This window comes from Rattus rattus, chromosome 2 (assembly GCF_011064425.1).
Source record: "Rattus rattus isolate New Zealand chromosome 2, Rrattus_CSIRO_v1, whole genome shotgun sequence".
In the NCBI taxonomy this organism is placed as follows: Eukaryota; Metazoa; Chordata; class Mammalia; order Rodentia; family Muridae; genus Rattus; species Rattus rattus.
The window spans coordinates 192,200,782-192,216,151 of NC_046155.1; the positions used below are offsets into that span (position 1 = coordinate 192,200,782).

General features: G+C 46.5%; 1 protein-coding gene across 1 annotated transcript; it reads left to right on the forward strand.

The window, feature by feature from the left end:
• The first annotated feature begins 7,313 nt into the window (after window positions 1-7,313).
• On the forward strand, window positions 7,314-15,003 carry Tagap (T cell activation RhoGTPase activating protein). Its single transcript, XM_032894733.1, has 8 exons — window positions 7,314-7,346; window positions 7,723-7,789; window positions 8,949-9,115; window positions 9,655-9,816; window positions 10,226-10,335; window positions 11,661-11,856; window positions 12,555-12,669; window positions 13,334-15,003. Exons 1-8 carry the CDS (start codon window positions 7,317-7,319, stop codon window positions 14,578-14,580), a joined length of 2,094 nt encoding a protein of 697 aa, XP_032750624.1. The 5' UTR covers window positions 7,314-7,316; the 3' UTR covers window positions 14,581-15,003.
• The last annotated feature ends 367 nt before the right edge of the window (window positions 15,004-15,370 follow it).

Consider the following 15,370-nt stretch of genomic DNA (forward strand, 5'->3'; position numbering starts at 1 on the left):
AGTCCCGTCTTCTGCCAGGGAGCCTGTCATTCTGCTCTGTCATTCTCAAAGTGAGCTTTTGTGAACTGCACATGGGACTCCGGGGACTTGAGTCCCTGGGTCAGAATGAATTCCTCCATCTTGATGGCCTACAGTCTAATCGGGGAAACGGCATAAATGTGAAACTAGCCACGAATAAGGGGGTAGAGGGGTAACCAAGCAAGGGAACTACTTAACTCCCCCCAAAAACTAACAGAACACACCAGAGTAGCCCATCAAGTATTGCTCTGAATAGGTAGCTGCAGGTGACACTCAGGGAGACATGCGTGCTCTCAGGCCCACCCCATGACAACATACGAGCTATGGGATGAAGCCTCTGACAGAATTCCACACAGCCCTCCACCCAGGAGGTCGCCATACATGCTCTACTCTGAATGGCACTGTGCAACAGGCTTGAAAAATGGCTGCCCTCTGAGATTTAACCAGAGCCCGCACACATGTCACAGCTTAGTGAAATGGCATCTGTGGGGCTGTGGGCCTGGAGAGACAGACGATGGCTCCATCTGCAAAGCACTTGCTTACTCCACAAGGGTGAGAGCTTGGGGTTTGGATCTGTAACATCCACGTGCGAAGCTGCACAAAGTAGCAGGCACCTAAATCTGACACACACACACACAGACACACACACACACACACACACACACACATACACACACACACACACACACACACACACACACACACACACACACACACACACACACACACACACACACACACACACACACACACACATACACACACACACACACACACACACATACACACACACATACACACACACATACACACACACATACACACACACACACACACACACACACACACACACACACACACACACACACACACACACACACACACACACACACAAACTTTAAAAAAAAAAGATATTTGCTCATGGTTTTCCAGTCAACATCTGAAAATTAAAGGAGAGATATGAGTTTACACAACGGTGTCCTAATGATTTCAAGAGTTTCCTGTGCAATTTTATGGCCCAAGAGCAGGAGGAGTTAGCCTCGGATTCTTCTTTATGGGGCAAGAGCCCAGGAGTAGTGGACACCAACGATCACAGCTGCGACCTGTGTTGTCTGCCATTCCAGAAGGATCCTGGTAGGATTGGACTGAGCAGTTAAGTCTGTGGGTGACTCCCACAGGCAGTGTCCGTGCGCCCTCACCCTGGACTCATCCATCTGCTTCCCTCTCGGGGGCTATCGTGTCAGACTGTCTTCTTGTGGGAGACACTCACCAGCCCAGACTCCCTGTGCAGTAACGCTTAGTGGCTGCCTACACCCCCCATCCTCCACCCCTCACCACTGCCTGCATCTACCACCAGAGCCCATTACTGAGAGCCTCCCAACTAAGACTGAGAACGTGAGAAAAGAGCCGTATGTTCAAAATAAAACATTTTAAAAACTTTAAGTAGGGGCTGGGGCGCAGTGATGTACCCCATTAGTCCCAGCACTCAGGAGGCAGAAGCAGTTGGATTTTTGTGAGTTTGAGGTCAGCCTGGACTACATAGTATATTCCAGGATAGCCAGGACTATGTAGCAAGATCCTGTTCCTTACAAAAGTACTAACTAACTAACTAACTAACCAACTAAACCTTTAAATAGTAAGATAAAACCTCTTGGTGGCCTCCCTACACACCTACACACACACACACACACACACACACACACACACACACACACACACACACACATACACACACACCCCAAAAGAATTAAGTGCTAAGAATAAAAAACAAAACAAAAACCCCAAGCTAGACTACAGTAAACACTTTCAAAAGAAAGGGACTAACCAAACTTGTTTACACGGTGTCTATATTTCTCCTTCAGACTTTTACAATCACCACCTGTGACTTTTGTTAAAAAAAAAAAAAAAAAAAAAAAGTTCACTGGTCCATTTCGCTGCTATTTTTGTTTAGTTTCTTTTCAAAAAGTCACTCATTTGCCCTGTGAGCATTGTTGTATGGGGTTGCTCTGGTAACCTCTCTGTCATTACACTTTCTTTGCTCACTTTTTTCAGGTCAAAATGGGCTCAGAAATTTTAAAAGGGGGTGGGAGGGTATTCTTCAATTCTTTGAGTGATGTATGCTGTGAATTGAAACCCCGCCAGTGGTACCAGCGAAGTCTGAAAGATCCACAACTCAGATTCTAATCACCCCGTTTGCAGGATGTTTTATTTCTAATTCTTTGTTTGGATCCCGATAACCGAGAAAGGCAATTTTCAAAGATCACTTTGTCCTAACCTTTCTTGGATTTCAAGCCAGCTTTCTGAATACACAGAGTTCTTCAAATATTATTTTATGTCGAGGCCATTTTATATTCGGACACAGAGACAAGTGAATTATGGAAATATCTGAGGTAGAAATCTAAGCCATGTGCACTGGTAACTGCAGAAACACGGGCGATCATCAGCACAAGGGATGATTCTGCAAGATGCGGTGATGCTGTGAACACAAGGGGTTTTGGAAGTTGGACTAACTGTACCTTTTTTTATGCTATAGCTAGGAATGGCCCCCATAGACTCATGTGTTTGAACAAGCCTGTGGAGTCCAGGAAGTGGAATAAGATGGACTGCATATACTCGGCCCAGGGAGTGGCACTATTTGGAGGTGTGGCCTTGTTGGAGTAGACACATCACTGTGGGAATGGGCTTTAATACCTTAGTCCTGGCTTCCTGGAAGTCAGTATTCTGCTAGCAGCCTTCAGATGAAGATGTAGAACTCTCAGCTCCTCCTGCACCATGCCTGCCTGGATGCTGCCATATTCCTACCTTGATGATAATGGACTAGAACTCTGAACCTGTAAACCAGCCCCATTTAAATGTTGTTCTTGTAAGACTTGCTTTGGTCATGGTGTCTGTTCATAGCAGTAAAACCCCGACTAAGGCAGGTGGTGCTGAATTCTTGACGGAGATGAACTCCTCCAGAAAGCAGGGATTTGTTCAGAGAGTTGTTGATGGGAATGGGGATGAGGTGAAGGAGTACAGGAATCTGCCCCCAGGTCAGTGATCCTCAATCTCCCCAGTGCCGTAACCCTGTAATACAGTTCCACATGCTGTGGTGACCCCAAACCATAAAATGTTTTTGTTGTTTCTTCATAACTGTAACGTTGCTGCTGTTTTGAATTGTGATATAAATATCTGATATGCAGGAGATCTGGTGTGACCTCTGTGGAAGGGTCATTAGCCACCCCCCAAGGGATCACAACCGACACATTGGGAGCCACTGCCCTGAGTGGCTATTTCCCAAGTAGGCAGGGCAAACAGTTCATGGTAAATGATTCGCAGGGTCTTGTGCACCACAGGCAAGGCAGAAGTGGTTGCTGAGACTGGAAGTTGGAAAAGGAACAAAGGTACTTCCCCACAACACACACACACACACACACACACCACAGTGTGTGAGGCATGGTCCCTACAACAGAGCCTCCTGTCCTCACAGACTGGCCACAGTGAGAGCAGAGCCGAGACTGGCGAGAAAAGGCGGTTAGAACCAGGAACCAGGTGGTGAGAGTCCTGGAATTGGGAGGGTGGTTACAGGGGTGGTTCTCGGTGAGGTTTCTTCAACCTGACCCTGCAAAAGCCATCTGGGTTCCTTCCCATCAACTGAAGACAAAATGGTCATGCAGGAGGGTTCAAGCTTGTTCTTCAACAAAACAGGCTAGAGAAAGAAGATACAAACAAAAAATATATATCATTTCAGCTTTGAAAAATGCGACGGGGGCTGGAGAGAGAGCTCAGCTGTTAAGGGCCATGGCTGCTCTGGCAGAGGACCCAGATTCCCTTCCCAGCATCTACAGGGAGGCTTACAACCCAGTTATTCCAGTTCTAGGGACTCTAACATCCTCTTTGCAGGCATCAGGCACACACATGCACGGCACACATACATTCACGAGGGCAAAACACCCATACACATAAAATAAAAATAAATCTTATTTCTAACCTTAAAAAAATAAAGACAAGGCTATTTCCCAATGTCACATTGTCTTTACAAATGTCTCTACTGCTTGAAAACTGCCGTCGATGTTACTGTGAGCTTTTCAGAATGGGGGACAGGCCTGTCTTCCACAGACGACTCTATTTCCCACTCTCCCCACCCGCTTAGGGAAGAGCCACATCAATGGAAGAACTTCTGCCAATGGTGGCTGTCTAACAGTCACACAGTTATCTAATTAGGCGTTGACTGTTGGACTCTCCAGGGGTTCCAATACTGATCGGTGTCTTTCCTCTGGGTTCTGTTATCAGCAGTGGGGTTCCACAAAAGCCAGATGCATCCTTCTGCTTTAGAAATGTGAGGTCCCATGTTATGCTGTTCTGTTGCCATGGTTACTGCTGGATTTTTGGGGGCGGGGGGCTAGTAACTCAACATCTCCCTTAGTTTCTAAAAGTTGGACCTTGTTGGTCCATGGAGAGTTATAGGCACAAGCTTGTCAATGTAGGGGTCTGGAGAATGGCTCCAGGGGTAGGGTCTACTGCACAAGCATGAGGAGTCGAGTTTGGATCCATGATACCCATGGAAAAGCCAGCGTGGCGGTATGCTCCCATGACCCTGGCCATGGGAAGAGGATGGGCAGGGGATCACTGCTAATCAATCTAGACAAATTGGTAGACACTGTAAGTCCAGTAAAGAAACCCTGCCTCAAAAGTAAGATGAAACACAGGAAGACACTTAACTGTGGCCTCCATAAGCACACCCATGCAGAATCATGGCACTGCATACCACACACATCTATATCACATACATACACATACGTGTGCACACAAATCTGTAGATGTAGCTGTTTCTGAGGTCACCGCATCATCGATTGTGTGGATTGTTTATTATTAACGAAAGTCATAATAAATCTGATGCTTCAGGACTTCGTCCTAAATCTTAGTCTCTGCTCACTAAGTGTTCCTCATGAGGACCCCTGACTTGACAAAGCGGGTATGGACGACCTGTCTCTGCTCGCACATGAACCACTTGAAGAGTTACCCTGAGGGAAAGCATGGACAGATTTGGTGCTCAGGACCCAGGAGAGTTGAGCTGTGTCTCTCTGGGGGATGCTGTGATGCCGAGTCTAAGAGCTCTACATCTCAGGAGAGAACCGGAGTTAGGATGAAAAATCTTGTAAAGTGGGTTCCAGTTTCACGTCTCCGAGGAAGAGCCTTCTGCCTGGTGAGGAGAGGTGGCTTTCTCCAGAGTACAGTGCCCTTGACATTAGAGAACCCCAAGACCAATCCCGGACTAGGGTGCAGCTCGGAGGCAGAGTGTGTTCTAAGGGGCAGGTTTTAATCTCCAGCACCAGAAACATAACATCTTAGACAATTCAGCGGGACGCCGCAGAGCCGAACATGCAAATTGCTGGGACGTTCACAGCCGTAGTCCATGGGACCTGATTTGCCCTCAGAGGAAGAAGAGGGGGTGACGTAACAGAAGACGCCAGGACGGAGGGCAATTTTACACGCAGTATAATACAGCATCTGCATTGCTAACAGCTTCGTTCTTTTCAATTTTCCAAAGATGCCACGGCATTGACGAGCGTGCGACCCTTTTACCCCACTTTGCCAAGCTGTTGATCCTAAAACGAACACAGCTGGGCCCGTCTGACTGCCCGTGTTATTTCACAATCAACTTAGGGCTGCGGTTCTCTACATGAGAAATAAATGAATTTCTCAGTGGGCAATTCCCCTAGTTCCAAAGAAACTGATGCAGCTTTCGAGGGTAATTTTCAAAGAGGGGAAGTCATTCCTGCATCTCTGTCCTGGTTTTATAGCAACACCCTGCACCTAGATGTGCCATTAATATCTAGTCCTGGTAGACAGAGGGGATGGTGGGTGAAAGGGAATAGCACCCAAACAGGACACCCAAAGCAGGGAGTGGGCCGGCACGACCAATTAGGAAAGAAAATGATGTTTACTACACACAGAATAATAAAATTTCTCATTTGCACACACCACCTTTGACACTAACCAGAGCCGCCTCACCTCCTATGTTTAACATGTCACGGTTTCCACTCCTAGTAGTTTGTACACATTTTTACTTTGAAATGGGGGGGTAGGAATTAGGGAGGCAGGCTCGGAAAGAACCGGTGCTACCCTAAAAGGAATGAGGAAGTGAGAGCGGAGCAGTCTCTGGCTGGCTCTCTCTGTGTGACAGCCCATGATGTTCCTTCCGGCCCCAGTAATATTCTGAGTTTCCACCTGCCCGCCCCCGCCACATATAACGTGCAGCACATGAGGCTGAGGGCTCCCGTGCCCTGTCTCTGGGGGTAGATTCCTAGGGTCAGAGTGTCATGTTGTGTCTCCCATTTTCCACAGTCGGCCAGAGGTAAAAAAAAAAAGAGCTCTCTCTGCCTGAAGACCCTCGCTGGGTAAGTACTTCAGATTAACAGGACAGAACATAAACACATTGTGGGTTGAGGGTCTTGGGTCCCTGAAGTCTCCAGGGCCAGTGCTATTAAAAACAGCTCTACTGAGAAATATGTGTCGCCTTAGAAGGACTCTGAATGCAGAATGCTTGGCGACAGAGTGTAAGCTGCAGCTTGGGGGTTTAGGGATTCCGTAAATGTTATCTTTTGTTTCTGCATACCGTATATAGTGTCCTGGAAATAAAGTTCTGTCTTATTTGGGTTGCAGGAGAGTGCAGAGCCTTTAATATAGTACGTATGAACACTCAAAAGAAACGAGTCTTAGTTGTTGTAATTTGCATTTAGGCTCGCCTGATGGGAACTTAGTAACTCACAACAAAGTTTGAGAGTAATAAAGACGTCTGGCTTAAAGAATTTAGGAATAAGTTTCTCAGAGGCTGTTCTTAATCATAGGTGACAGTTAGTAAGAAAGACTGATTTTTATCTTATTTCATGGAAACGTAGGAATTTTTATTTCACTTGGATAAAATAAGAGGCAAATGAAACGTTGGATGAGGTTCTCACGATGCTTCTTAGTGGGAGCCTGGTTTTAAGAGAAAATTTTTCTATCCAGTAGCTTTAAGCTCTGGGTCTTTCTTTTGTTTTCCAAACTGACTCTGAAATTTGAATTTGACTGGACTGGTTATTCTATCTTCTAACTCTTTTCACTTACAATTTATTGTAGACAGAACCAAAGCCTGGAGGTAGCGAAAATTCCCCTTGGACTGTCAGCCCCGAATCCAATGAAGTTGATAAGTAGTCTCGATGCTGTACGTGAGTCCTTTGCCCTGCTCATTCATCTTGTCCACAGACGAGGGCCGAGGACCTTCACTAACGTTCCTTCTCCCTCTCTTTCAGTCAAAAACGCTTAATGCCAACAACATGGACACATTAATTGAATGTCAGTCAGAGGTAAGAAAGTAATGTTTTAAACTTTTTTTTTTTTTTTCGGAGCTGGGGACCGAACCCAGGGCCTTGCGCTTGCTAGGCAAGCGCTCTACCACTGAGCTAAATCCCCAACCCATGTTTTAAACTTTTTATTTGCACTGTAATTAGATAAAAGAATTTTTTTTTGGTTTCTTGTTTGGGTTGTTTAATTATCAGGGTGACTATAAACTAAACACATCTACTGAGCTCTTCCAAAACAATGTCGATCTGAGAAGATAAAACACAGAATCAGTGCATTTGACTTAATTTTCAAGATGAGCAAAAGGCTGCATGTGCATTTTGTGGCGAAAGATGGGGTGTCTTCGGGTGCCACTATTTTAAATGAAATGTGTGTTTTCAGGGCGATATCAAGGTGCTTCCATTGCTGACGTCATGTGAGAGCGAAGACAGCATTTGCCAGCTAATTGGTGAGTTTTGAAAACATACTGATCGCTCCTGTGCGCCTAACTAGTGCTCTGGGTTTGCAAAACCACAGGGCTTTTACTTTACTGAGAATTGGTTTTCTAAGTGTTCTGAGAGACCGCAGAACATTAACCCTTGACTAAGACGGGCAGAACTGTAGGAAAGAAGATTCTGTCCGTAGCCAGTGCTCAGCTCTGCAGGGGGTTTCCAAGCGGGCTGCCAAGTCTCAGAACCTATAAATAAGCCTTGAGGATGGACGCGTGCACACATTGGAGAAACAGACACTGCCCTTCCCACCCGCTGCTTCCTTCTCTAGTGGAGACCGCACCTAAGAGCCTGTGAGGCAACTATTGCTGATCTCCAACCTCAAAAGAGTCAGGCAACCTTTCTTACCGTCTTTCATAACACTTTTCATTACGGTACACACCAGATCCGACCACCCCTCCCAAGTATCAAGATGGGGCCTCTCATTCTTGCCTTTCTTCCACTTGCTGGCACAAAATATGCAAATGGTAGGATACTTGGCAGAGTGTCAAGCCTTGGTGGCAACCTGCTTGGAGAACTGGCTTCTGAAATGAAGCTGGGAGTGGGTGGTTGCAGGATTCCCTGGGTGATGTAGCCCCCTCTAGCGGTGGCAAGTACTGGGATGGAGTTGAACAGCCACCCCTACCCAGAATCTTCTAGAAGATCTTTGAAAGGAAGCAAAACACTTCCTCTCCGGAACTTTCGCATTCAAAGAAATAAATTAAAATAAAATCTAATAATCAGAAATACATTCTTTGTAGTCATTAGGAATACATTAAAATGGGTGGTTTTGACCCCCGCGCCGTTTAAATTTTGCTAGTTTTCTGTAGCTAAAAGCTGTGAACGTAAAAACAGGAAAGGTGGGGCTTTGAGGAACACTGGTGTTGATGTTTGGGGACTGGCTACCCTGACAACAATGTGGTTGCTTTGGGGTTGATATTTCTAGATCACAGTTCATGCCCTTGGCCTTCTAGAATTTTCAACAGTGGGTTTATTGGTTTGTATTTTTTTAAAAAACTTTTGTTTTTCAACGTGGCATGCTATAGGTAGGATGATGTAGCCAATGCCATCCATGTTCTAATCTGGATCTTGGCTTGTTATTGACATGGAGTTCTCTCTTTACTTTTCCTTTGGCTACAGAAGTTAAGAAGAGAAAGAAAGTGCTGTCCTGGCCGTCTCTCATGAGAAAGCTCTCTCCTTCACCAGACTTCTCTGGGTCATCGGAACCAGAGCTGAAAGTGTCGCTGTTTGATCAACCCTTGTCAATCATCTGCAGGGAGAACGACACACTCCCTAGACCCATCCAGGTAGGTGTGTGTGGACTCATAAACCTACCTCCCTTTCCTGTGGGACCGGAAAAGTCTGTGGGAATTCTGAACACGATGCACATTGGCTTTCAAAGAAAGCCTCCCCCTGCTGTCCAGTGCAGCAGAGGAGCGGTCTGCTGGCTGAAGAGCCGTCTGCCGTCTGTATCCATCAGTATACTCTAAACCATGGGCCCTCCCTCAGTCCTTTGTCTTGTGGATTGAAGAAGGTGGAACATTTGTAACTTCTAAAAACTCATCAGAGAGGGAGCAGAGGATGTCTGTGGGGTTAAACCAGTGCTTCTACAGAAGCATTTGAGAGGAGAGAGGGGGCCCAAAATAATGTTCAAATGTGCAAAATTAATGCCTTCCCAGTTGACATCCTCTGAGAAAAGAGGGTAAAAAGGCGTCATTGGTAGCTCTGGCTTCAGTACGCTTGTAAGTCTCTCCTGTAACTGGAGCCTACAGGTTGTTGTGATTTCACAGCAACAACGTAGATGTCTCCAAGTGACTGTTTTCTGATGCCGTGTCTGCTCCCGCAGGACATCCTCACCATCCTCTGCCTTAAAGGGCCTTCAACTGAAGGAATATTCAGGAAAGCGGCCAGCGAGAAAGCCCGCAAGGAGCTGAAGGAGGAGCTTAACTGTGGGGGCTCTGTGGATCTGAACCAGCTCCCTGTGCACCTCCTGGCTGTGGTCTTCAAGGTGAGCCTGCCTGTGGCATTTGCACCACATGACCTGTTGGGGGCGCGCTGACAAACTCATCAGGAGACCTGGACCTGGCACTGCTCCCTGACAGGCAAAGCTAGGAAGGTCTGGGAGTTTAGTTTTTTTTCCTCAGTTAAACCTTTCAGTTATTCATACAAACACCTGTTGCAATGACCCCAGGTTTCAACTGAAATGGTGGCATGGGATTCTCGCAAAAGATTATTTGATTGCCCCATGGCCAAGTCCATTCATAAATCTGGTCTCACCAAATTTCACCTACCTAGGAACAGTGCATCTTACTATGCTGGCTACTGGGGGGTTCTTAAGTATTGTGTGAGTTTGGAAGAGGCCCCTAAAGGAAGTAAATACAGCAATGTGACTTGAGTGCACATTTTCCTCCCTCCAGGACTTCCTCCGAGGAATCCCCCAGAAGCTGCTCTCCTGTGACCTCTTTGAGGACTGGATGGGAGCCCTGGAGAAGCCCAGCGAGGAGGACAGGATCGAGGCCCTGAAGCAGTAAGTCCTCTGGCACTGTAGGAGCAAGGCCTCCCTCTTCTATCCTTCATAAAACTGTGCAAGTGCTTCAGGATTCCTGCCTCGCCGAAACTGTGCAGTCCAGGGAATCTGAGCGGAACTGCTTGCCTGCTTCTATCATGGAAGCCAGAAAAGGCCCTGGGTATTTAAAGGAAGCGGATCTACCCAAATGAGAGAAAGCACTTCTTAAAAAGCAGGAAGTAAAATAAATAAGAAAATATCCAATAAGCTTATTCCTATAAAAAAATCAGAAAGTAAACTTCAGTACTCATAGATTCCAAGATGGGAGGGAACCTAAACACGGGAGTAGTTTTAAAAGAACTCAGACTTCTGAATGCTTTACCACAGGTTAGCCAACAAGATTGGAGTTATCCTTAACGTCATTAACTGGTGTCTTGCCAGACACTGTTCTCTTATAAACCCTTATGGCACCACAGAACAACTTGAAAGAAATGGTTTCGTTCCCTAAATTTCCACAGAAAACTGCATTCTTATGGTTAATAAAAAGTTTTTAAAGAAAAAGGTCAAATTCTGAGAGCTAGCATTTGAAGTAGGAAGTGTGGCATCTGCGTTACTGGAGAATCCCGGAGGCCTTCTGTGAACATGCCAGTACTCTTGCCACACCCTTAAAAGGCTCATCAATATGCAACAGTTGTCCCCACAGCCAAGTATTTTCCATGAAATATTTACCAGAAAGAGGATGGTTTCTGCCCTTGCCCTCCCCCCCCAGAATACTAGAATTATCATGTTTCTGCTTGCACATAAAAGTCTTTTCTAAAAATAGCACTAAGAAATGAAAAGGACCCATGTGTCGGATTCGCTTCATTTTTTAAAATATCCAAATATAAAGAATCCAATTTATTGTCAGTAGAGCAATGCTCGTGTTGAAGTACTGCCTTGCCTCTAGCTATAAATGTGCTTTTACAGGTTAGTTCTCTCTAAAGACTCCTCGGGATAGTATAAAAATAGGTGATCTTCATTTGAAAACTACAGTCTAAAAAGGTGTGAGAGAGCCAGTCTTACAGGGCTTGAAACAGAACGGATTCTGACACGGCTATTTAATGACGAAGCAGAGTTGTTTCCAAAATGTGAGGCGGCCTGTGACAGTCAGACGCTCTGATTCGCAGTCAGCACTCCTGTGTGTGATAAAGACGGGCACTGTTGGAGTCTGCTCCAGCCACGGGGAGTCCAGGAATGAGCGTTTCACAACGTTTCTTGTGAAAATGCACCTTCCTCGTTTTAAAGGAAGTCTGGTTTGGGTGGAGCCTTTCGAGAGGCCATCCTAAAACCACGTGACTTTATTCCAGGGTTGCTGATCGGCTCCCCCGGCCCAACCTCCTTCTGCTCAGGACCTTGGTCTACGTGCTACACCTTATCAGCAAGAACGCCGAGGTCAACAAGATGGACTCCAGCAACCTGGCCATCTGCATCGGGCCCAACATGCTCACGCTGAAGAATGACCAGAGCCTGTCCTTCCAGGCCCAGAGGGACCTGAACAATAAGGTAAGTCCTGCCTCGGTATGAGAAACTCCCCGTTACGGAGCCTACTCTCTGTAAAAGCCAGGCACTGCAATGCTTGTGGTTTGAGTTTCTCAGATGACTCAGGGGCCACAGAGGAGATCTAAACTGCAGGATGTTCTGTCGTGGTCCCACACTCACTGAGACCTGCATTTGCTGAAGCTCAAAATGCTGTCCTGGCTGACAGACCAGAGTAACAGACACAGAACTACCCCCACAACTAGGAAAAACACTTTGTTCTTGTTCTTCTGTGTATCACATTCTGCCTGTTCAGCTAGAAATCTGGGCCAGTACTTCCTTAAATGAAATTGTAGTTACTAGGGTTGGGGATTTAGCTCAGTGGTAGACTACTTGCCTAGCAAGCGCAAGGCCCTGGGTTCGGTCCCCAGCTTCCAAAAAAAAAAGAAAAAAGAAAAGAAAAGAAAAGGAAAAAAAAAAGAAATTGTAGTTACTTCAAAGTTTTTTTTTTAATTCTGAAAAAAAAATGCATACCTCAGAAAATATAATAATAAAGTGTATTTATTATTCCAATGGGCTTTTCAGGCACATGAAAGTATGTAGTCTTAATTCTGCCACTTCCTGCATAGTTGACCCCGACATGTCCTCATTCCTTTTACCTTTTTTATGAATGCACTTAAGCTGACAAACTGCTTATTTTCTTTTTCTTTTTTTTTTTTTTTCAGGTTAAGATCTTGGTGGAATTCCTCATTGACAACTGCCTTGAAATATTTGGGGAGAACATTCCGACACATTCCCGCATCACTTCTGATGACTCTCTGGAACACACTGACAGCTCAGGTACAGAACATTCCGTCACTTGTCTGGGGAGAAGTTCGGGCCGGCCATAGGTGCTCCGTGTAGCTCCGTGTAGTGATGGGAAGCATCCCTGGTATTAGAAGCAGGATTCGCCTTCGTGGGTCAGAATTCTGTAAGGAAGTTGTTAACCACAGAGGCCTTGCTGTTAGATTTACACCGCACGCACGCACGCACGCACGCACGCACCAGACACTGCCTCTGCCTCACTTTCTGTAACGATCTGGTATTTTCTCCTTCTCACTCTGAGTCATGGATGACTCTTGATTCTACTACGTAAACTTCAGCTATGGGTTGGAGAAAGGAGATCCCAGCTCTGCACTGGAACGTGAGTCCATCAAAATGGACTTTGATCCTGTACAAGAGCTATCCAAAGGACCGGTCTTATGAATGCAGACCAGTAGACCTTAGAGAACATTATTCTTGTCGTCTTCCTCTTTCCCTTCCTTCTCCCTCCATCTTATCTTCCCACTTTCTTGACATTTAAAGACCATTTTCGACAGAAGCAAAGTTTCAGTGTAATCTGCTTATTGTCAGATGGAACCCCAGTACACTTCCACCAAAGCACCATGGATAGGGTGGCCTGCAATAAATACCGTTGCTAAGAGAGCCTGGGCAGAATGTTCAACTCTTCCTTAACTTTCCCCAGACGTGTCGACTCTGCAGAACGACTCGGCCTATGACAGCAATGACCCGGATGTAGAGCCCGCGAATGGGGTTGCCTCTCCCAGCAGGCAGCTGGAGGGTCCCACTACCACTGTGGCTGGCATGGATACCCGGGGGCCCCGGAACACCTGTGAGTCGAGCTCAGAATCCAGTGTCAGCATGGTAGCCAGGCTGAAAAGCTCCATTGGCCAGCAAGACAGGCGTTTCTCTGAACCCAACATGTCACCCTCACGAGAGTGCGTCGTGGGCCCGATAACCAAGCAAAAGCTAACGAGGAGCGAGGACAGCTTCGCTCTGCCCCAGGAAGCCTCCTGTTCTGAAGGCGATGAGGCTGAAGATCCCTTTACAGAGGAAGTCTTCCCAGCAGTTGAAGGCAAACCCATGAGACCAGTGGATTTGAAGATAAAGAACTTGACCCAAGGTTTAGCATCTCCACAGGGACCTGCAAACAAAGCTTTCTCCAGCTTCTCCCTGGGGGAATCTTTGGACAGCTCACCTGTGCCTTCTCCATCCTGTCCCAAGAGAAACTTCTTCACCAGACACCAGAGTTTCACCACAAAGACGGACAAGACCAAGCCCCAGAGAGAAATTAGAAAGCACTCCATGTCATTTTCCTTTGCGTCTCACAAGAAAGTGCTGCCCCGGACCTCCAGCATTGGGTCTGAGAAATCCAAAGACTTCTCTAGAGACCAGCTCCAGAAGGACTTGAGGAAAGAGAGCCAGCTTGCCGGCAGAATCATCCGGGAAAATGAGTCCGAAATCCAAAGCCAAACAAATCTGGGCTTCAGCTTGTCTGGAACCTGGGCCCTCTCAGTCGATAACACGTTCCAGTTCGTTGATGTGAGGAAGCCAGGAAGCCCACCATCTTATGAAGAGGCCATTTATTACCAGACATCAGGACTCACAGCCTACAGTGGCCAGACAGTTGGGAGTATGAGGGCAAGAATGTTGAAGCAGAGCATGGCGGTGCCCCCTGTGCCTTCTCACCATGAAGGTGAGCTCAGTGAAGGGACACCTGGTGGACACAGACTGTCTTCCGTGACTGAGCACTGGACACAGAGTCAGACTGTCCACGTCTCTGTAGAAACTCGGGGGAGATCTGAGCTACATCGGTTGAGGACAGTGTCTGAGTCCGTGCAGAGGGCTAAGCTGGACTACCTTGGGCAGCAACACAGCCACTTGGTCTTTGAGGTTGACCAACTCCGATGTGCTAAAGAATCCTACATTTAGGAAGGAGACCTTGTACCGTGGCTAACTTGTATGTGAGGATACTGCTGCAGAGAACTGCCTGTCGAGTCTGTTCCCCAAAATGTCATAGATAAGCTCATTCAGAATGTCATGTGGAGCTCTCCTCCGTGAGGGTGGCTCTCACAGTGACACCAGTTCGTGTCCGTGTGTAACAGGGTTTGTGCAATATGTAGTAAATGTATAAAATGTATTATATACAAGGTATTTGATACAAAGGGTGTTATGTGCATGCACTTCTGTACTTTTCATATGCTGCTTTCTTGTCCCTCAGGCACTTGTTTCTATAGACAAAGAATCTTTACTTTTAACGTTACAGCAAATGTCATGCCCATGTTCACATTTTCCGTGAGCCACATGTAGGCAGAAATGTCTGCACCTCTGATGCGCCTTCCCCTAAGCAGGCTTGTAACAACTAATCAGCTTCGGTGTGTGAGCTGTCAGCCGCGCTGGGCGAAGGTCTTTCAATCATGTAACAGAATGTGGGTGGCGCGGTGGAAATGCGTTCTGTCAGTATTAACTCACGCAGAGCACTTTGAGCCTCTGCAGCTCAGTGATGCCTTGTGAGGCTGTGTGGAGGTATGTGATGTCGTATGCACTGGGGAGTCTTGTATAAGACTTCAGTGCAGTTCATTTATTATTCACAATAAACTGTCCCCTTCTTTAGACAGTTCATTACTTGCTGACGCCATATTCTTTGCCTCAAATAAAAGTCCATCAAGAACAGTATCCACACACTGGTCCACTCAGCCGGTGTCTGTTCACTAGACACTCA